At 36.8% G+C, this 23,176-nt stretch overlaps 1 protein-coding gene and 1 long non-coding RNA gene across 5 annotated transcripts in view; one reads left to right on the forward strand and one right to left on the reverse strand.

Moving 5' to 3' along the window:
* LOC139757266 (uncharacterized) overlaps positions 1-5,796 on the reverse strand; it is a 191,374-nt gene extending 185,578 nt beyond the window's left edge. The window contains exon 1 of one of the 3 annotated variants that reach the window (XR_011714558.1): positions 5,491-5,796. This is a non-coding gene — a long non-coding RNA (uncharacterized lncRNA). Of the gene's footprint in view, positions 1-1,965; positions 2,088-5,490 lie in introns of those variants that run through there. The other 2 variants (XR_011714556.1, XR_011714557.1) reach the window with 2 other exon arrangements.
* Positions 5,797-6,129: 333 nt separating this feature from the next.
* Positions 6,130-23,176, forward strand: part of Acf (ATP-dependent chromatin assembly factor large subunit) — a 46,573-nt gene continuing 29,526 nt past the window's right edge. For both annotated transcript variants that reach the window (XM_071677589.1, XM_071677590.1), the window contains exons 1-10: positions 6,130-6,751; positions 10,942-11,077; positions 11,468-11,620; positions 12,525-12,878; positions 14,995-15,114; positions 16,683-16,942; positions 17,421-17,616; positions 20,180-20,357; positions 21,570-21,668; positions 22,257-22,449. In XM_071677589.1, the coding sequence (XP_071533690.1) occupies positions 6,639-6,751; positions 10,942-11,077; positions 11,468-11,620; positions 12,525-12,878; positions 14,995-15,114; positions 16,683-16,942; positions 17,421-17,616; positions 20,180-20,357; positions 21,570-21,668; positions 22,257-22,449 (1,802 nt within the window). In that variant the 5' untranslated portion in view covers positions 6,130-6,638. The remainder of the gene's footprint in view (positions 6,752-10,941; positions 11,078-11,467; positions 11,621-12,524; positions 12,879-14,994; positions 15,115-16,682; positions 16,943-17,420; positions 17,617-20,179; positions 20,358-21,569; positions 21,669-22,256; positions 22,450-23,176) is intronic.

Genomic DNA, 23,176 nt, shown 5'->3' on the forward strand with positions numbered 1-23,176 from the left:
GTCTGAATTAAAGTGGTGTCTAAACATTTTTGGAAGTTATGACAAATCAAAATACTCGTATTTATCATAATTTGAACTACAGTATGTTAAGAACCCCTGTCATATAACAAAGTATCAAAATTTATCATAATTGGAACTACAGTATGTTAAGAACCCAAGTTCTAATAACGAAGATTTTTTTTTTTTTTTGTAAATACTTAGGAATCTCCAAATGATCGCATGACATACCACTCATTCAAATCCATCAAAACCTAAGCGCACCAATAAACATGAATTCAACCGTATTAGCTATACTTTATCGGAATAGTTCCACTTTAGGGACACCACAGATATAACATATGGGTCTGGACGAGAAACACATCAATGGACTCGTACCTGGTAAAAATGGTCTCGGCCACAGGAGCACGATTTGGATCCTTACAGACAACAAATTAAGGAGTAAGGAGGGCTAGGATCAAGGAAATTTTGGGGTGAAAATGAAACAACCAGAATTAGAAACTGAAAATACATATGAAACCCACGTGACTTCTGACAGAAGCCCAGATTTACCATAATTTTCGATCTTATTGTAAAAATATACTAAAAACAGTCATCTTCCTTTAGCCGTATACCTAAATAAACAAGGCGAACGCATCAAACTCACTCAGCGAACAAACTTCCCAATAACTGAGCGAAGACGATATAGGATAGTAAATATAAAATAAAAAGCAAGTTAAATTTGGGCTGCTAGGAGAAGCTGAATGAGATTTTCATACGTTCCGAGTATTTCCGAAAATTTTACTTATTTTTACCAGGCATTTTCTAAGATTAACACAGCCCTCCCCACTCGCATGTATTTCGGAGGATAAAACATAACGCTGCAAATCATGCTTCCCTATTCTAAATGACATCTAGTATGTACGGCTCCATTCATATGCGTTTCTTCATTGTCCACATTTCTGTGATGCCCTTAAATATAAAATTACCCTGAACTTCGCACTCAAAATTCATTTGATCATATGTGCATTTAAATCTCCTTTATCCACTTTAATACTGAAACTTAAATTTACTCAGGGTATCCTAGGTACATTTAATATAAATTAAGTAAACATTCTAACTTTGCTATATGTACTAAACCAATTATTTGTTGATGTATCTAACCTACCTGACCAATCTAGATTTCTGTATGTACTTATTACTTCTAAAACAAAGTTAAACTTTAAATCTAATGGAATTATTTGGGAAGCACTAGGGGACAGACCACACAGATTAACAGATTAGGAGTACAGAGCTGCTTCCACTATTGTTGCAAACATCAAAAAGGTGTATTACAAGCAGTGGGATTTTCTACAGACCCTCATCAAGCACTTTCCCACCCCATGCTTGTATATTACCTTCATGGAAAAGGGGTGGTGGGCATACACAAAGATCTCTATCGTCTGTGTTTTTCTGAAGACAGGAGGACATCAACCTATCAGTCACAAAGGGACGTTAATATATATAATATATATATATATATATATATATATATATATATATATATATATATATATATATATATATATATATATATATAACATGGGCACTAACCGCCTGTCACACAAGAACCTGGCAGGGCCCCCAGAAAATAGATCGTTCAACATTACGCACAGGCACAAAACTAAAATTATGGCTTGTGCCAACAATAGCATACACACCAAGATAACTGGCTGATCTTTGCACTAGCTCAACAACACTAAGACCGAGCGAATCTTAACGCACATAAACACACTTGAAATGCCAATAATTGATGACATCTCGCCATTGAGTTACAAAATGTAAAGTTCTTGATGGAAATGATGATCAGTGATGTGCTTTTCAATCATTAAATCTTCGTGTATACAGAAAGTTCATGAAATCCCACGTAAACACTGCAAATAGTCTGTAATACTCACTCTACAGTCTACACACACTATTGCTGTAGTACCAAATTACCAGTGAACTTACCGAGATGTTCCTGCAGCGAAATAAATACAAGGTTAAAATCAACGTTGTTCATATGCACATAACACCAACTCATTAAAGGACATAACAAAGTTTGACTCAAGAAGGAAGGAGGGATTGGGAAACATCCAACGTTTCAGAGAAATCAGGGTGTTACGTTTTCTTTGATGCAATGATCATAGAAAACCTAATACTATTTAGGGGGACTTATGATTTTAGAAAAGTTTTATATTTGAGAAAGCTAACAATGTCAGCTTAATCTTCGATGCATGGCTAAAGTGGGAAAAGGCAAACAAGTGAGAAATATTAAAGCAATGGAATGATGGTCATGATTAGTTAGATATTAATTAGAAGACATCAATCTTCTCTGCAAGACTCTATTACGATTATTTTCAATCATGCCCATTAGGCATCCAAAATATACAAAATTCAATGAGTTATAGTGTCAAAAAGTGAGTACTTTTTGAAACACCCTGTACTTTTCTGAGCTTGGCGCCGAGTCAAAATAGTATTAACTTTTTCAAGAAAATATTTGTTTCATATTTTAAAATATTTTTTGAATACTTTTATATGTAAATGTCTTTTTGAAAAAGATTGAATCACAATATTACTAATCAAGCATTATTGTAAAAATATTTCCATAAAGTTGATAATACCAAAGAAGTTTATATGTTAGAAATAAGTTATCTAAGAAATTTGATTTTATCATAAATTCTCAATATAAACTATTACATAGTCACTCCTAAAACCTAAAAGAGAAAATATATATATCTATGAGACACTAAAGTAAAATGCAATTATTTATGATACTTTCGTTTATCCAAATGATGCAACTTCAATTCAGGTGTAGTTCCATTTTAGAAGCACTACAAAAATAATTTGAATTTGTTGTGTGTGCTCTGAAGCATTATTCTTTCCATCAGACTAATGAATGAGCGGAAAAGGCTTTAATGGTGAGGGAAAATGGACAGATTTGATTAAAACACTGCTAGAGATATATGGAACCCATAAAAATCTCGCCTAACTTTATCAAGGGCTGAAAATTGAGTAAATTTTCGGTAGAACATCTAAATCATACAAACAAAATCATTTTGATCTTCCTTCCATACTACTGGTAAACCAATTCAAAGAACACGGCGTGCTGAACTGATGCAAACGCCATAGTATTCACAAACATTTCAAGTGACATCGCAAAGTTAACCCTAAGTTGCTAGGGTAAGTAAACCGAGATCATACTATCTTGATTTATAGGATTTCCGCTTTCTCTTTTCCTGCACTTATCATTATAGCCATCCCAGTCACATTTACTCTAGGTTAAGAATGTAATGCTCCACTTATCTACATCACTTCTTTTAAGTATAAGGATTCCATTGATATGTACTACTTCTAAATCCACGTGACTCTAACTGGAACTTCCCATTACTAGCTTTATTCGACATGTTGACTGACAGTGGACAGGGTATTGCTCTTCCTTTAGTTCTTTAACAGCAGAGCAGCACAGCCAGACGCACGATTCTATTGTGGTTATTTTCTCATTTATTTTCTTTCTTGTTTTCATTATATCAGTAAAAAAAAAAATACTCATCACTGTTTGCGTTAGTGGATGGAAAATTTTATGGCGATACATGCTATTTCGGAAGATATATTATTCTAGGTATCATATCATTCCAGCCAGCAGCTTCAAAATTTCGGGGGCACTTAAAATGATGATTTTGACGCCGTTTCTTAACATGGATTCATTCGTACACGCTTTGCTGAAGGAAGATATCACATCAACTCTGGTTACCCTTCAAAATTCCAAAATTCCTTCTACATTAAATAGCCCTCCTTAGAGTATCTTGTCAAAACATATCAAATCATTAAATCCTGATCAAATCTCACTCAATTACAGGAGTCATATGAATGCTGTTTCCATAGTGTTAAGCTACCAACTTTCTTCTCATTATTTTCAATCTTCTGTTCTATCTCGGCGTAATATTAATCCCTATCATGAGGGAGTCAAAATTTATTAATAGTACAGAAAAAAGTCTCTCAATCAATATACCATTTCGCAACCTGGTAAAGAACAATAGATGTTAGTTATTCTAAAGTAATATTTACTAAGAATCTTTACTCGTTTCAGAAACGGTCAATATGTACTGTTATGAAGGGACTATAACAAATCTAAATATACATTTCTGAAATAATGGTACTTAAAAGAGAATTCATGAGCCAAGACGATATGCCATAAATTACGTCAGAATTTATCAAGGAATGATGGTAATTCGGAATAGCCAACCTTCCAGAGCACGGTAGAAAATGGATCGTCTTCAGGAACTTTCAACACAAGCTATGGAAAATCCAAGGACACTTAACTGCCACGCAACGTAAGATGCAGCTCTTAAGCAGTCTCATTCGCATTCCATTTCTTGTAAATTGTAATGATTAGGTAAATATCTAACCAGTGAAAATACATTTTTTCAACTAAAGTACATTCGTTTTACTGGCTAAGGTTGATCACACAGGCTCCATATGTAGTGGGAGTGTAAGTGGTGTTAGGAATATCTTTGACACCTGACGAAGGCGTTAAAGATCTTCCAGATGGTAAATGTAGCTGAACGATGACGGCCTTAATGACCTCGGCAGTTGATATACATATACCAAGCCGCCATCAACCACCGTAAAGGTAAGAGGTGAAGGATCTCTGACGCCTAGCTGCAACCATGGCTCGCCGTCATTTGGGTCTGCTTCATTCACTGGATAACGAGACTTAGCAGTGATCATTGCTATCCTGAATCCGATTCATATTCTATATAAATTTTGCTATCATTAAATATCAATAATCCCTATTGAACAGTCAAAATTATTTAAGACAAAAATTTTCTCAACTTTTCTGGTTGGTTTGTTAGGTTTAATGGCTGGCGGCTTATGAAAGGATTTTTTATTTTTATTTTTGACTGTATAAAGTCAAGAACTATTTGAATCTATCGTGAAGGGAAAAGTAACAAATATAAAGATAATAGACATGCTCCTATTCCGGGCCAGCTGCACCACAACCAGCCAAAGCAAAAACAACACTCGCCATGCAGCCGAGCTGACGAATCACTTTACATCATTTTTATTTCCATTTCCTCAAAAAGATAATCAATTTGTTAATCGTATTCTTGTTATCAAAGAAGGAGATTCGAAATGGTGAAGTATTTTTTCTTAAAATACTGCATTAATGTTGTCCTTGGTATGTGGTATCTATTGCAGCACAGTATGTCCTTTAATGGTTGAACATGTTGGGCATCATGGAAGTAAGGTTCCTATGATATGTGGTTGCGGGTGCCATATGCAAGACACCCTTGTGCTCTTCCTTTAGGAAATCGGCTCTGTTGTTGAACTTTGAAAAGGTTCAACAGATGGGGCTCCATATACACCACACAGTTGAAAAAGTCGTGTGATGATGATACACAACTTAAAATGTACGGCTTCTACACACTCATAACAAATCATTACATCTACCCACTACTGTCATGCTATAAAAGTACTTCTTTACATCCTTACCAATAATTTCTAGCTCAATTGCCTTCTGGATGCTCTATCCCTGCTTCTTACGAAGGAATGTTCGTCTATTCTGCTCATCAAGCTGGTTCATAACTTTCAAATGTTATAGGGTCATCCTTTCGTGAGTAAACTGAAAGCCTCTAGCCATGACCTGTAATTCAGTTCTCTTACTTTCGGTGTGTGTGTGAACTAAAAGACCGTGTGCACTTGATGCAAACCATTAAATGGCAGCGGAGTTAAATACCAAATAGGTAAATAAACTGGCACTAGATACGCATTACAGTAAGATTTTATTCATCATCATTACAGACCATTAATAATTCAGTGGCGCTTGAGACATTTCAGTATATGGCTCTTAAAGCTATTTATGTAAAGTAGACATTTGCACATGTGCCAGTGCAAATTAGCACCATCTTCACGTTAATGATAGAATATGGCAGCGGTATCTATGGGTCATGTTTACCCTAGGGTCGGTAGTATTTCGACACAAAGTTTGGATATATATAATTCATATACATGTGTAAATATTTATATGTGACCTTGCAAATTGCCGCCAATTACGCATTACGGTTAGATTATGTTTAATGTTGGAGGCTTGTGGGAGGAGGCCAGCCAATCGCTGTCCCCCTTTAGCACTGACTCCGCCTCCGTATTCACTCAAAACATCTGGTATCATCTCGTCCCCCCTTTATTTTTTGATGATATATCATTATAAACAAACACCCTGACGTTTTTAAAGTATGGTGACGAACAATAAAGCCCAAATGAAGCATTAGCTGGATAACTAAGACACAGGAATCTTAAATAATAGTAAAAAACGGTGGTAGAGATAAAGCTATCCAAATTGCCGGGAAAGTCTCGGAGTTTGGAGCTGGTGACTTAAGTTGTTGTGAGTGTTGCTTTGTGTGGCAGGTTGAGACTTACATCCCAGCCTTCCACATTACTTTTCGGGGCCCGGGATGCTCCTCTGACGAGACGTGGAGTGGCTGCCTCTCGTGCAGTGTCTGGTGGAGGCTGTGGAGGCAGCTGGAGGGTGTCTGTGGCGGGAAACCCGCGAAATCTGAACGTAAACAGCTGATTGTCTGTAGTGGTGGTGGAGGAGGGGAAGGAAGTTCCCGTGTGGTGGCTGCCAGGACGGCTTCACCAGGATGCCGCTCCTCAACAGGAGACCATTTGTGAGGAAGGAACCGCCATCCGACTTGCACCCTCATGATAAGGTCTTCTTTTCTGACATCACCAATGAAGTCTTCACCGAGTATGAGTGAGTTACATCACCACTTGTGAGATGCTCACTAGTTGTATTGAGATCTTTATGGCCAATTTTTTTCACTTCTGATTTTTTGGTAGAGCTTACGTTTCAGAGAATCGTAATTTTTATTTATAGTCTGTCCTAGTTCGTTAAATGAAAAGAAAGTTTGTGATATTTTGACATATTTAACTCTTGATGGTTTGTGAGTTTCTAGCCAGGATTAGGAATGTTTTATTTGGTATGATTAATTTTATTCCAAACGCAATATTACCCAGTACTATGATAACCAAACCAGACACAACAATACATAGCCACTTTATCTCAGCTCAGTATGATTATGATTTGTTGATGCAGTGCTTGAATGATTCAAAACCTGAAATTTTTCGTTCTTATTTTGTTTGAAATAGCAGTATATGATTATGAGTTACAGTCATTTAAATGAAGGTGTATTAGGTTTGTGTAAAGATATCCATCAAACGGAAAATTATGACAGAAAATGTTCAGTTTGAAGCAGTATAGTACATATGGTTTATGTGTAATTGATGGAATTATTTTTTGTTGTGGAAATACATGGACCACTTTAAAGAGCTTTTACAGGTAAAGAAAAGCTATTCTCTTTAAGTAGGTGTCATGTATAGATTACAGTACAGTATTTGTAAACCATCACATTTAAGCAATGATATGATCTTATGATTTTAAGCAAGGTTATCATGATGACCTGTTGAGAAAAACATCTTGACATAATACCTGCTTTGAAAATTGATTAATTTTGCCCCACAGTGCTTGTCCAGTTTTTTAAGAATACAGTAACAGAAGTTAAACTTGATTTGGAGAATTACATTTTATTGCACGAATGTAGGGTTGATTAAGTTAAGAATCTTAAGTAAAATATAGATATTAAGTAGCTGTAGTCAGTAGGAACATTAGATAGGAACCTCTGAAAATACTTCTTTAGAGTTGACCTCTGCCACTGGCCTGTTAAGGGTTTGGCATTATATGCTAAAAAGTGGCACTTGAGTTCAGCAGTTATGGAGAGAGATACGACATAACCTATTAATACCCCACCCAGTCTCATGCATTAGCTGAACTGAATGGTAGAAATATACCAGCATTTAATTATTAAGGTCTGATGCTGGTAGTCTCATGTCTGCATGGTCTGTCATCTTTTTGTTGACTATTGGTGTCATTTACATGATGCTCAGTCATGTTTTGATATATTTCAACTATCATGTTGAATATTAAGATAGATCTCAGCTGCTAGAGAGGTTCTGTTAGGGGCAAAAGTCAAGTTTAGCTCTGCATTATTGGCTTTGAAAGTTTGGTGGTATTTTTCTGCAGGGCTAGTGTGTTGTTTAGAGAAGACAATAACAATTGGGGAGCATGACTGAGAGCACCAAATGCAATGAGATAATATTATTCAGTCAGGCAGTAGTAGTATGTGAGGAAAAAGTTGTGGTCTTAGAGGTAGTACACATGTAGAAAATCAACAGAACTTATGAAAACGCAGTCAAGATGTATCTTTATGTTCAGTTGTCTCATCAAAGTACACCAGTCACACACATGATAGAGAATCGAATCGCCAAGAGGGTGGTGGATGACAAGAAACAGATGACGTGGTGAATAACCATTTGATCCCCAGCAGAAGTGAATTTTATGTTGATATGTTTCTGCTTTCATTTTGGTTACTAGGTGAGTAGAAGTAGTTAGATCATTAGGTAGACACAATAGGTAATAGTAGTTGGTAGGAACATGAGCTTGGAAAACAGTGCCAAAGTTGTCATCTGCCAGTGGTCTACTAAGGGTTCACCAGTTATGGATAGATAGATGAGGTTTCTATAGGCTCTTTTTTTTATATTTTAGAAGTGTCTAATACTTTTTCTTTAAGTAAGGCCACATTCCTCCGGATATGTACATAACATTTATGGTATGATTAATATGATTTGGTACTACAAAATTAAAATATTCTGAATTATGCTTTGCAACTGCAATTTTATCATTAAAGTAATGTACTGGTATTGCATATTGAAACTGTCACCACTCAAAGGTAATAGCAGTATACAGAAAAACTGGTAAATTATCAGGTGAGGAATTCTTTTTGTAACCAGAGCATGTCTGGCTGAGGTATTTTTTGGTAGGGTGTAGCAACAATATAGATGAAATTAATGCAGGAAACTAAGTACAAGAACAAATGAAGGACCTGGATAAAGAACAAAGTAAGGTTTGTAGATGATTTTTATATGATAGTGGACACTAGGTACAAGAACAAATGAAGGCCCTGGAAGAAGAATTAGGTTGCTAAAGCCTGTAAATCCTAAATTACAGTGTAGTGCTGTTATCTGTATGTAAGAACAAATGATGGCCCTGGATGAAGAACTTGTAGATTGGGCTTGTAAGTAATGTCTAATACTGATATCTAGGTGGAAGAAGAAATGGAGGTTCAACGCAAAGTGTGGGAAATCCTAGTTGATGATTATATTGTTTACATCCTGTGTTCATACTGAGCACAACCATTCTTATGAGACACTGGTCTGGGAGCTGCCACAAACTAACCCAACAGGAAAGGACAGTCATGAAAAGACTGCATGGAATCCACCGTAACACAACTGCTCACCTGAAATTCACTCCCACTGGCACAAACAGCTCAACACGCCCACAACAATTCATCCACATAAAGACTTCAGCCCAAGAGCAACAACAAACAATGCTGGTTACTTGAAAGAATCTCAGACATCTGGAAACTTACCTTCATAGTATCCACTCTGACATCCTCTAAACTTACTTACTCACTTTTCTTGTACAGCCCCATATCATATCTGTTATCAGTATCTTAACTCCTTGAGGAACTGACTACACCATAGCATTAGACCCAGTAACTGCATTACCCCACTTAGCTCAAGCTTCACATAACTTATTGTAGATGGCTTCATCTACTCTCTCAGTACTTGTGGCAGTAACATAGGCGAAGCATTTGAGTTTACCTTGACATGTTTTCACACAAGATATTTTACACCACCCAGTATGATGATTACAAGAAATGATTAATCAGCTGTAGCTTGCTGCCAAACCAGATTCATTAACAAAGAATTCATGCCTGAAATCCCCAAGCTCTGAAATGAAGTCTTCCAGGGAGCAGTACATTTTCTAGCCCACTTCACTCTCTTGTTGCGCTACCTTCCTTCAGCCCTATGCAAACCAGTGTAGGAGTCCTTTCATAAACACATCACAGTATGCCCTCCACCAGCACATATAACAATGGCTCGGGAAACATTAAACTGTCCTCCTCCCAAACCTAGTGCCAAACTCCATTCCACCAGGCATACACTCATTTGAAATCATGTTCCCTATGCATGTATGAGTGACATTTTGTGTTTGCTCTTGACAACTCCCCTTTCTCCAACATTGCAGACACAAATGCAACATACCACAAGACTCTTCCTGTCCAATATACAACTCCTTCAATCAATACACTGAATACATACGTCTCAGTTGTCTTGTACTCACTCCACAAAGACAGACATCCCTCACACTTCTTGGCTTTTGGTCCTGTGTGGTGGATGTGCTTCCTGATTGCTGTGGAAGCCCCAAAGAAAGGGTCTTAGGGTAGGAAGACAAATTAAGGTATATCCTGAACTGATTAGGGTCATAGGGTAGGAAGACAAATTAAGGTATATCCTGAACTGATTTTGTCCTTTTGGTACTTAACAGTGTGAGACTTACTCAGAAGTTCTTGGTGGAATATAATTTTTTTCATAAGAAGAAAGTTTAGTTTCTTTAAGTTCAGTAAATTAAGACATTTGATTTGAAAGCTTTGATTTATTTTGGTTCTCTGATGACTGTACTTGATTTTATGCATTCATCTTTTAAACATGAACCAGCTGTATATAACACCACCATACATGTTTTAATGTTTTCTATCCCTGGGGATAGGGGAGAAAGAATACTTCCCACGTATTCCCTGCGTGTCGTAGAAGGCGACTAAAAGGGGAGGGAGCGGGGGGCTGGAAATTCTCCCCTCTCAATTTTTTTTTTTTTTTTTTTTTTTTTCCAAAAGAAGGAACAGAGAAGGGGGCCAGGTGAGGATATTCCCTCAGTGGCCCAGTTCTCTGTTCTTAACGCTACCTCGCTAACGCGGGAAATGGCGAATAGTTTGAAAAAAAAAAACAAAAAAAAAAACATGTTTTAATATTTCATTCACTCTGCAGAGAATACTGGGAGCGTTTGGTGCTCTGCAATGCCATGGTATGGACATGTGAGCTAACTGGACGCCCCAACCTTACTTATGGTGAAGCTAGCGAGAGTGAGTCAAAAGCTAGAAAGTGCCTTGCTAATGTTCCTCAGGTGCGTCAAACCAGATATTTTATTTAACTTGGTATGGGTAAGACTTTCTTCACAAACCTGAAAGTTGATTGTGGATTAATATGTTCTTGGCACATATTCATACATTGCACCATACTTTTCCTCCACAAAGTCCTCCATAGATGTGTTTTAATTTGATCATCGTCTGCTGCCAGTAGGATTAAAATCGAATATGTAAAGTTGTTTTATATGATGGTTTTGCTCTGAAAAGATTTATTTTGTACAAAAATATTTTATTTTTGCAATTTATGGTTTTGCTAGTTTTGCAAATTAAGCCAATTTTATCCAAAAATTATATGATAAAGCCAGGTGAGCATTATAGTTTCATGTGAGCCTTTAGTTTTGTTCATGGACTTGTTTTGCTGTCAACAGGCACTACGAAAGCCCATGCTGTACATAGCCACCTTAACTCGCCGAGGGCGTTATGCAGATATGAGTGAAGATGTCTTCAACTTTATTCGAGACAGATATTTTGTTGGAGAGGAGGTTGAGGCCATTGTCAAGAACCATTGGTATGACTGTAGGGTATGTGTATTCTGCATTTTTAAATCATGATCTTATTCATGTATTTGAAATTAAGGATTTGTTTTTTTGTTTGACTCAAATTAATTATAAGAATTAGAGAAATTAGAATGAGAGGAAGTTTGTTAAGTTTATTTATAGAATCTACAACTAATGTAAATGTTCAGCAGTTTGTCAGGGATACTTTGCTGCATGTGAATACTTTTGAATATCCTTCCACCTTCTTGTTCCCTCCACCTCTGACACATATATCCTCTTTGTTAATCTTTCCTCACTCATTCTCTCCATGTGTCCAAAGCATTTCAACACACCCTCTTCTGCTCTCTCAACCACACTTTTTATTACCACACATCTCTCTTACCCTTTCATTACTTACTTGATCAAACCACCTCACACCATATATTGTCCTCAAAACATTTAATTTCCAACACATCCACCCTCCTCTGCTCAACCCTATCTATAGCCCTTGCCTCACAACCATATAACATTGTTGGAACCACTATTCCTTCAAACATACCCATTTTTGCTCTTCAAGATAACGTTCTCGCCTTCCACACATTCTTCATCGCTCACAGAATCTTCACCCTGTCCCCCACCCTGTGATGAAGTTGCATGTGAATGGGGGTTATATTGAATGGTTTCATCAGACTCAAAGTGAAAATTAACTTTTTGTTTTGTTCTAAAGATTTGCTTATCTTTTGATATAAGAGAATATGGTAAAGAGGTTTGGAATGGATATGAAAGAAAATAAGCTTTAGTGCATAAGAGTAGGCAGTTATGTACTTATATTTAAGATAGGAGGTTGTTCAATGGCTCCTTAATTACATGGTGGAGTGTGTTGTGACTGACATATATTGTGATTTTAATGGTCTCACTTGAGACACTAATATAGGAATAATGATTTCAGGTGATTCGACCTATATATCCAACTCCCGAGGAAATAGCCAAATATCAGGAAGACATGGAAGACTCTGAAGAAGAAGGGGATTCAGAGAAGAAAGATAAAGAGGGAGTTGAGGGTTTTAAGATTAAAGAGAATGGGGAGGTTTTAGAAAGAGGAGTTAGTGTGAAAATGGGAAAACAAAATGAAGAGATAATAGAAAATGGGGATGATGATGTTCAAGTTATTAAGGAAGTTGTAAAAGTTAATAACAAATCAGAAGACAAGAAGAAAGTTGATGAAGATGAGGATTATCCACCTTTTGCCACATTTAAGTATGAAGTGATTGAAATTGAACCATGGGACTATAAGGTAGCAAAGGTAAAGTTCTAAAGTGAATATGTTTGAAATTAATTTTAGTATAATATATTGTTATTAAATAGAGTGAATGTGGTAAAGAAGGTGGTGATGATGAAAAATACATTTGTCTTTCATAGGACTGTTAGGAACTCAAAAACTGTAGAATAGTACACATTTAGAATGTTTAAAAGTATGAATTTGAAAATTAAAGTATACTTGGAGTATAAAATGCAGGAAAGGATGAAAGGTTAGGAATGTTGTAGGATGCAAAGGATACAGTAATGATAACTGAATTAACAAAATTATAAGTTAAAAGAGTTTGAGAAAGTGTTAAGTGTAAGAAAAGAGAAATGGTTAAAGTGAAAGTGCATGTGAGATGGTTCTGTTTTAAAAATTGCAGTTATTTAATGAAATGAACAGACATCATTTTGAGATTCATAATTCTTTCATCATGGATGGTTGAGTGAAATTTGTATATCAGTGTTGAAAAGCAGGTGGATAGTTATTACATATGAAATGTGAAATGGCAAATAGGTCTTTTTTATACTTCATTTTTTGTTATACCTCAATAGATTAGCATCAGGAACAAATGAACAACAGCCTCATATACACACATTCACTCTAGGCATCATATATAATGTGCTGAAACTAGAGCCATCCGTCCATAATCTAGTCTTACTGACTTTGACTGCTTCTTTAACTCACTAAAGGCACATCATACCTCCTTGTACCACATCTTTCCAATTTTTTCTGTCCTGTGCATGCTGCTTAACATTTTAAGTGTTCAGGCTCTGATACTTTAGTTTTCATTTCCTCCATCCTTCTTTCTCCTTTTCATCTTCCCCATCCAATGTGGTTCCTCAACTTCTGTCACATGGACCTTTTAGTTTATTTTTCTTCCTCACCAAATGTCAAACATGTTCATACTATGTTTGGACTTCTCAGTCAGATTTTACCAACTGCCATTACACTATCAAACTGCCTCACACCACATATTGTCTTCAGACATATCATTTTCAACACCATCACTGTTTTCCTTTTGTATCCAAAGCCCAGGGCATGTACCTGTGCAACACTAATTGAATTACTGTACCTTCAAACCTAACCCATCTTTGTCCTAACAGACACTAAATTCAACTTCCATATGCACCTTTATGCACCCAGAACCTTAGCACCTTCATCCATTATATGACTGTTCAGCCCTCATGATTATTAGATAGTAGTTGGTAGGCAGCCACCAACCAGGAAGTTATATTACTGTTACAATCTGCCTAGGTATTAGGTGGCTTAGTGACGGCTGCATGGTGAGCCAGCACTTCATTGGCTGTCAAGTTGCTCCCTCTGAACCATGTAGCTGTCATTTCTTTCAGCCTCACCCATATGTGGACTGCTGGCATTCTGTCCACAAACAAACAATCTCTCCTTGACAGACATAACACCTGACAACGCTTGATTTGTGCAACTCAAACTCTGTATCACTAGATAGAAGCATTAGATAGAAACATGAGGTAGAAGCAGTAGGTAGGAATGTGAGGTGGGAGCATTAGGTAGAAGGAGTTGGTAGGAATGGCAGGTGGGAGCATTAGATATAAGTAGTAGGTTGTAATATTAGGTAGGAGCCTCTGAAAGCACTGTATTTGAGTTCTCTCTGCCAGTGGCCTGTAAAGGATGAGGTATCAAAGGTTAAGAAGTGACACTGGAGTTCAGCTATGGAGACGTTTTTGTTGTGGCCACCCATTGAGGGAGTTTCTTAAGGGAATGGTTATCTGAGATTTAGATAGAACAACCCCCATGGTTCCATTTACTGTCATGACCACTTCCAAGTACTTATAGCTTCTATTTCTTCCCATTTAAACATATGCTCAAGCCATCTTATCCCACATCTTTCCTGTTCCTTGTTACTTTATTTTTGTTTTCATTTACTAAGAAAAAATATATCTTTCATCAAAGAAATTTATGATAAGTTCTCATCTCCGTAGCACCATACCCTTTTATACCACACAAACATAATGCATCATGTGTTGCTCTTGTTTTTTAACTATTAGCAATTGGGAAAGAAGTTTTATGAATTTTCAGATTCAAGTTAAGTCTTCTTTATGTGTGATGATTGGTAAATGAGTGTCCTCTCATTTCACAGAAACATGTTGTATCGTGGGAACAGATTCGCCGCAATAAAGGTGTTTTTACCCGAGAGAAGTGTAAGCTTTTTCTCAAGCAGTGTGTTCATCTTTCTCCATCGGGATATTGGGTCATTAAGGTAAGATGTTTAAAATGAAAAGATTGAATGATTGAGCAACATAGATTCCTGTCTCTTCTCATGTCTTCCTCTCTCTGATTTTACCTGTTTTTATTTTGCCTCTCTCCCAGTCTTAGTTATCTCTCTATATGTCAGTTGATGTAACTGGCTCTTTGTCAGCTTGCTTGTTTATATATCATGTGAGCCTTCCTTTGGAATCTAGTGTATCATGAAACACTGTTTTTCTGCAACATCAACACACCATCTGTTTCATAAATAAGCCATCATTTAGAACTCTAAACCATGATTTGAGTTTGCTATTAGATCTTTGACATTGTATTTTCAACTTTTTGTTGAAATCAATTGATTCTTTTGATTATTTGAATAGTTTTGTCTAAAAGCATATTTGAACTGTACTGTACATGAATGTATTTATCTGTAAGGGACTTTGTAAATCAGTTTAGATAACATAAGATGAGAGGAGTACAGTTGTACATGTTTGCTCTCTGGAGCTGGCTGCTTGTGTGCCCCCACCAGTAGCTAGACCATGCCATACTTCACAAGCTGATTCATCACATGATTACTGTTTGGCTATTTTTGGCAACTCAGGTGGGTTGTTTTGATAACTGTTTCTTTCCCTACACCTCTAAGCTTTGGAACTCTCTACCTTTTCATTTATTTCACAATGATTTTTTACCTTGCACATTTAAAAAATCCCTGGGGATAGGGGAGAAAGAATACTTCCCACGTATTCCCTGCGTGTCGTAGAAGGCGACTAAAAGGGAAGGGAGTGGGGGGCTGGAAATCCTCCCCTCTCGTTTTTTTTTTTCTTTTTTTTAATTTTCCAAAAGAAGGAACAGAGAAGAGGGCCAGGTGAGGATATTTCCTCAAAGGCCCAGTCCTCTGTTCTCAACGCTACCTCGCTGTCGCGGGAAATGGCAGATAGTATGAAAAAAAAAAAAAAATAGGTTTTTCACTTCCAAACTTTGTAGGTCCTTTCCCTTGTTTCTTCTTTTTCCTTTTCTTAATCTATATTTTTATATTTCAATTAAGGCCCAGCCTTGATGTGGACTTTTGTCTGTGACTGAAGCCTCAAATGTGAAAAAGAAAAAAAATCTTATGTCATGAACTGTAAGTTGATGGTTAAACTTTGGTGTACCAGTATCTTGGATATTGAATGAGTCTGTATATTATTTTAGCACCTCTTTTAGATAAAAAGAAGTCACCTTAGGTTCTCAGAACTGTACTTCCCCACTTTAGGTTGATGTTATTGCTTCATCCATCTGTGATTTCCAAGTAAAAGTTCTAAGTCTTTGTACTGTCTTGAACTTTTGTTGTAATATTATTCAGTAAGTACTTTTTGTTACCATTGTAAATTGTTTTGCAGTTTCTTGGGTTTTATACTTAGACTTTCTTGAACATTAAAGTGTTCTCAATCATACAATTCAATCTGAAGAATTTTGCTTCAACTGTTAATGTTGGACTTTTTGATAGGTCACCATGTTTTTGATATGGATAAGCTGGTTGTCGCTTGTAGTTAGATGTGGATAATATTTGCTAACATTATTTTTTTTCTTATCAAATTGCAGGATTCAACTGCAAAGCGATATGACTTGGCAAACGTACAGTACTCAGAGATATTCTTAGGAGAGCCTCCCAAGTTCAGAGAAACTAGAGCCAAGAAGATGCCTGTTAATCTGAATCCTGATAAAATGGAAAAGAAAAGGATATTCACTGAAAAGAAGAGAAGAGAGAAAAAAGAAGCTGGAGAAAAGAATCTAGATGGTGATATCAAAAAGCGAGGACGACCATTCATGACTGAACAGGAAAAGGAAGCACGTAAGAAAATGTAAGTTTTTCAGAGAGTTATATAACAGTGCCAGAAATGGAGATGTTCTTATGAGATATCTTGTCTGAATGAAGTGCGAGTTATCCCAAGGGATGGTGGCACCTTTGGTGAATCAGAAAAAAGGATGTGGGAATGTATTGCTGTGTCTTCATCCTGTTTGCATACCACACACTTGTGTGTACACTTAAAAACTTCTTTCATAAATACCCTCCAGTCTTCCATTCCTCAGGGTCCTTTCATTCTCAACCCAGACTGCTCTTCACTTGAACTTTCCTGGTATTTCTGCACGCAGCCCACTTTAACCACTTTTTTACGTGTATGTAATGTGAGCTATAATTAAAACTGGAGCAAGGACAAGTTATGTAAGATTGCACTGCTCATAAACGTGCATAGTATTGATATTTGGATATGTAGAGAGCATCTTTATATCCATAATCCATATTACTTGCAGTTGTTACTCTAATTCCAAAATTTTCAGGATGAAGGAATTAAAGAATGGATTAAAGTCAGAAAAGAAAGTGAAACTGAGAGAGGAACTAAAGCAGAGGCTAGAAAAGGAGAAAGAAGAAAGAAAGAAAGAGAGAGAGATCAGGAAAGAGGTGAAGCGACTCAGGTTGCAGTATGTTAAAGATTGGAAAAGAGTGCGTGATGACCTGGATTGTGATGACCATAAGGTGAGTCTGCTCATAGGCTGTATGCCATTTTCGTGTTTTCTAGCAGGAGGACTTACACAACCCTTTCAAACACTGTGGTTCCATTGTGGACCCCTTTCTTTGTGCCCCAGGAATTAGTTATAAAATTTTAGTTTTCAGGTGGTTTAGGAATTTTTGATAGTGTGATGTAGTTGGAGTATTTTCTGTTATAGTAATCTTGTAGTTTTAGGCCACAATTTCTTGCATATAGAATTCTGTCAACAGATTTATATAAAATGGTTGTTTGTGGATGGATACCGTTGTTTCACTGCATACGGTTTAGGAATATGAAAAGAATTGGAAGAATAACTTGGTTTCTCTCTGAAAGTTGACTTACATCTCAAAATAATAGGGTAGATGTGTTAGATCTCTCTTTGCCTTCCTCACTTTTCTTCCTGAAAATATACAGAAATAAAAGGAAAGTAAGATGTTCTGATAGTGATTCTTATCTGATAATATTTATTTTGTAATTGTTTTTTCCTCTTCTTTCTTTATTTCCAGCTTTTTTAAGATTGCATGAATTTACATGAGAGCAGTTATGCTGAGTTTATGCATTATTTGTACTGATCATTTATCAAAGAAGGTAGTATGTGGGACAGTACTGAAATATGGAAATGGTAAACATGATACATGCATATTTTTTAAAAGATTTATTGCAAAACTGATCATATTTACAGAGATTTGAATGTCTTGAATTCATTTGATTCATGTGTGATTTGAAGGAATGCTTAATGTTTTTATTGAATATCCCTCTTAAAGGAAAAAGGTGCCATCTTGGGTTTAGGATTACAAAAGCTAGCCACTTGTTGAAGTGTTTCACTATGAGAAGCTTTAAGATGGATGGTAGTAAGCTCTAGGAATGAGCCAGAAGCATCATAGACCCATTTATAATCAATGATGTGAAAGAGGGGCAGAGAAATACAGAAAAGATGATATTAGGATATGAAGATGAAAAAGTCACAAAGGAGGAAGTAAGATAACGAATTAAAACAGGTAGCTAATATTGATAGTACAGTCTCTGAGATTGAACCAACACAAAGAATAGGAAAGTACATTAGATGAAAAGGAAGAATTGTCCGTAGTTTGGTGGTGTTTAGGTAGGCAGATAATTTTTCTTTCAGTGAAAAATTTAATGATTCATAGTCATTTAACGTCTCTTCAACTCCCACATCCCATTCACTAGCGTGTGTCATAGTGTGTCGTAAGATTATAAGACCTAGAGTTCTATTAATGTATGTACCTAGTTTTCTTATAAAACTGTAAAGGTCACCTGATCTTCATTGAGTACCATGGAACAAAGAAGGACCCAGTCTCCTTCTTACCAACTCAGTCTGAAAAGTGGTGGCAACATTACAAGAGGTGGCCTCCTTACAAAGTGTTATTGGGTTGGTGTAAGGCATGTATGGAAGTAGGAAGAGAAGAGGGTTTGTTGTAAGGTGAAGGTAGATCTGTGGCAAGGGTGTGTGTGTGATTTTGTCATGGCTGCTTAATATGTTTATGGTTGGGATGGTGAGGGACGTGAATGGGAGGGTCTTGTAGAGTGACAGGTCTGCAGCCTGCTGGGATTGAGGGGGGCCTTGGAGGTGAGTCAGGTTGTGTTTGTTAGGATATGGCATTAGTGGTAAATTTAAGTGAAAAAAATTGCAAATGCTAGCTGTAAGTTTGGCATTGTATTTGAAAAGAATGTTGAGAGTAAATGTGAATAAAAGCAAGGTTATTTGGTTTGGCAGTGGAGAGAGACTGGTAAGATTGAATGTGAGTTGGAATTGAGATATCTTAGAGAAAGTGGAATGTTTTAATTACTGAAGAGTGGACATAGCAGTGAATGGTAAATGGACAGTGGATATTAGGATTGGCATAAAGAAATTGGGTTGTGAAACAGCACTGGGAAAAGCCAGTGTTCCAAGAATGTTTACAGATATCTTAGAGAAAACTGAATGTTTTAGTTATTTAAGAGTGGACATGGCAGTGAATTGTAAATGTACAGTGGATTTTAGGATTGGCATAATGAAATGAGTTGTGGAGCAGCACTGGGAAAAGCCAATGTTCCAAGTGTTTACAGAATGAACATACTGGAGTCAGGAGCAGATATGCTATTGATATTTGATTTCACATTCATTTACAGTAGCTCAGAAATAGGAAACAGGTGTAACACACCTTTTGGGGAAAGAGATCCCACAGTACTTGAGTTTGAGTGTGCGGTTAATGAGGAAGTAACAAAAAAGTTGAGAGATGAGACTTGACAGCATTGAATTATTTTTTTTAAACTTAAAGTGGTAAATGCAGTTTTACATCAAAAGTATGGAGCATAGAGGTTGTGTAAAGGTTTGATAAGGGAGTCATTTGATTGGTGCTGTTGGCAGTGGATAGGGTGTGAGTGAAGGAAAGATGTCAAAAGTTATGAAGCCTACGAACATTTCATGGAGAAGACATAGAGAGCAGAATTTTTAGGCATTGCTATAAGCACATGATGTCCAAATAAACTACAACTTTACTGTACCATGACATTCAAACTCCATCGGAGGTTTATATTAATATCCCACAGGACCTGCCAAAACCTATCCCAATCCAGTGCCGTATCCCAGATGACTTGTTCAGCGACTTCATAATGGTATTGGAGTTTATCAACGTCTTCTCCGAACTGCTGGAGCTGAAAGATGTTTACCCACAGGGTATCACATTTGACATGTTGGAGCATGGCTTAGTAGAAAAGGAAATTGCTGGTATGGAATTGATTTTAACTTGATCATTTTGCATGTTACTGCTAGATACTGCTTCACTTAAGCCATTAGATAATGTGTGCAAGACATTTTTTGCATGTTTCTTTTTACTTTCTTTGATGGGAAGGTGAGAAAAGTTTTGAGTGAGGAACAGCTGAAGCTGGTGTCTGGGTTTGGGACAGAATGTGAAATGAGAAAGTTGAGAGTATAGTTGCATTAAGAACAGAGGACTGAGCCTTAGAGGGAATATCCTCACTGGAGGTGGAAGGATGGAGTGAAAAAGATTTTGAGCGATGGGGGCCTGAACATGCAGGAGGATGAAAGGCATGCAAGGAATAGAGTGAATTGGAACCATGTGGTATACTGGGGTCGACATGCTGTCAGTGGATTGAACCAGGGCATGTGAAATGCCTGGGGCAAACCATGGCAAGTTTTGTTGGGCCTGGATGTGGAAAGGGAGCTGTGGTTTCGGTTCATTGTACATTACAGCTAGAGAATGAGTGAATGAATGTGGTCTTTGTTGTCTTTTCCTGGTGCTACCTTGCATGCATGCAGGGGGAGGGGGTTGTCATTTCATGTGTGGCAGGGTGGCGACGGGAATGAATAAAGGCAGCAAGTATGAATTATGCACATATGTGTATGGGTGTATATGTCTGTTTATGTATATATATATATATATATATATATATATATATATATATATATATATATACGTTGAAATGTATAGGTATGTGTATGTGCATGTGTGGACGTGTATGTATATACATGTATATGTGGGTGGGTTGGGCCATTCTTTTGTCTGTTTCCTTGCACTGCCTCGCTAACGCGGGAGACAGCAACAAATTATGATAAATAATATAAAAAATTATTGTATGGCTGCAATCAACCATGTTCAAGGTAAAATTTTGATCTGCACATATACATTAATAGCTATAGGGTTTCCATTAGAGCTATGATTTTTAGAATATTTTGCAGTTCCCCTGAAGGATGCTTGAGGAACCACTGTGTTCTGGGAACCCTTGATTGAAAAGCACTGATATATACAAGTAGATAAAAGTTTCTGTGTGCCAGTAAAGCAAAACTTTCCCTTAGAATGATGTGGGTCAGCTTACAGCATATGCAGTACAGTTGCAGTATGATTTCTGTTTTGAACTGAGCATATGACTCAGACACATGATATAAAATACATCATGCACTTAAATGTTTATTTGGCAGGTGTGTTTAATGATATGCTGCAGCTCTTGCTCCAGTCCATTTTTACTCTGCAGGAGGAGGAGGATGATGAAGTTGAGGCTGACAATAATGCTGAGGAAGGTATGAATTCAAGTTGACTTTTACATTTACATTGGGATTCTAAAAGCTGTAAACATATTAGATAAAGCTTATATAACAATACTTAGTGAGAGAGGGAGTGGTAATGGAAAAACAATATATTTTTTGTTATATTGGTACTAGTTATCTGGAAGTTTATATTTTTTTGACAAGATTATCATATTTACGTATGTGCAAAACTGTTTTCGCTTACAACTTTGAAATAACTAGTCGTGAAAATAACCTCTCCATGACATGCTGTTTGTTAAGTCTTTGACCTTACACAGAAGGATCTAGGGTAAATGGCATCCTTAGCATAAGATTTTTGGATGTTAGTTATTTTCTTTCCATACTCTTAACTTCATATCTGAGTGGAACAGTCGTAAAACTTAAAGAAATACCATTCTGTTTGCAGGAATGCCATTACATTTTACAGGATTAGCTGAAATAAAAAGTTTGATTTTATGATTCAAAAGTGTGTCCTTATCTTGCAATAATGGAAGGCTAAAAAAGATTTGTCGTACTTGGAAGTAGTGGTAATAAGAGGTTTACCTGGATGATATATAAATGTTTTGTATCCTCATCTTGCAGTAATGGAAACTGACACAACTGACATAACCATTCAGGAGGCAGTGAGGGTTGCCAACCGTGCATCCACCTGGAGTCAGCAGTACCATGGCCTACCTCTCCAGAAGGTGCCTCTCGATGCCCTTACTGTCACTGAGGTTTTGCGTTTACACCTGTTGGCATCAGGGGCTACGAGTGTTGCTAATGGCCGATGGAGGTATTTTGATTCATATGTTTTCCTTGCCATTTCATGTGTGGCGAGGTCACGAAGGGAATGGATGAAGGCAGCAAGTATGAATGTGTATATATGTATACGTATGTATACATTTAAATGTATAGGTACGTATATATGCGTGTGTGTGTGTTTATGTATTACATGTGTATGTGGGTGGGTTGGGCCATTCTTTCGTCTGTTTCCTTACGCTACCTTGCTAATGCAGGAGACAGCGACAAAGTACAATAAATAGATATATAAATAAATAATGTTTTCTTCATATGATGCTATTTTGTGAACGTTGTTGTAGTTATGTAGCTATATATATTTTTGTATTAAAGTCTCTATACAAAACAAAGTTTTTCAGAATTGCTCTTGATAAGATTCAACTTTTGATTATCACTTATGCTTTTTCTCGCTATACTGTTCAGCAGAGGGATTCCTGTATAAACTGTCCCCATAGTTATCACTGCAGTACCTAGCAAAATCACCCCATTTTGAAGTACTTTTCCATCACTTGTACTCACACTGCCATTTTATTTTACCTCAAACCCATTTTTTATCCACCAACACACCTCATTGTACACTTAACCAGTCATTGCACATCTCTTTTTCCCCACATGTCTTTACCACTGTAATACTCTCTTTCAGATTTCATTAACTGCTTCTGATTTGCTGATATGACTAAAAGATAGAAATTGAAAGTGACTGGTAGAAAGCCGTGATCTGT

This window comes from Panulirus ornatus, chromosome 25, assembly GCF_036320965.1.
Source record: "Panulirus ornatus isolate Po-2019 chromosome 25, ASM3632096v1, whole genome shotgun sequence".
NCBI lineage: Eukaryota > Metazoa > Arthropoda > Malacostraca > Decapoda > Palinuridae > Panulirus > Panulirus ornatus.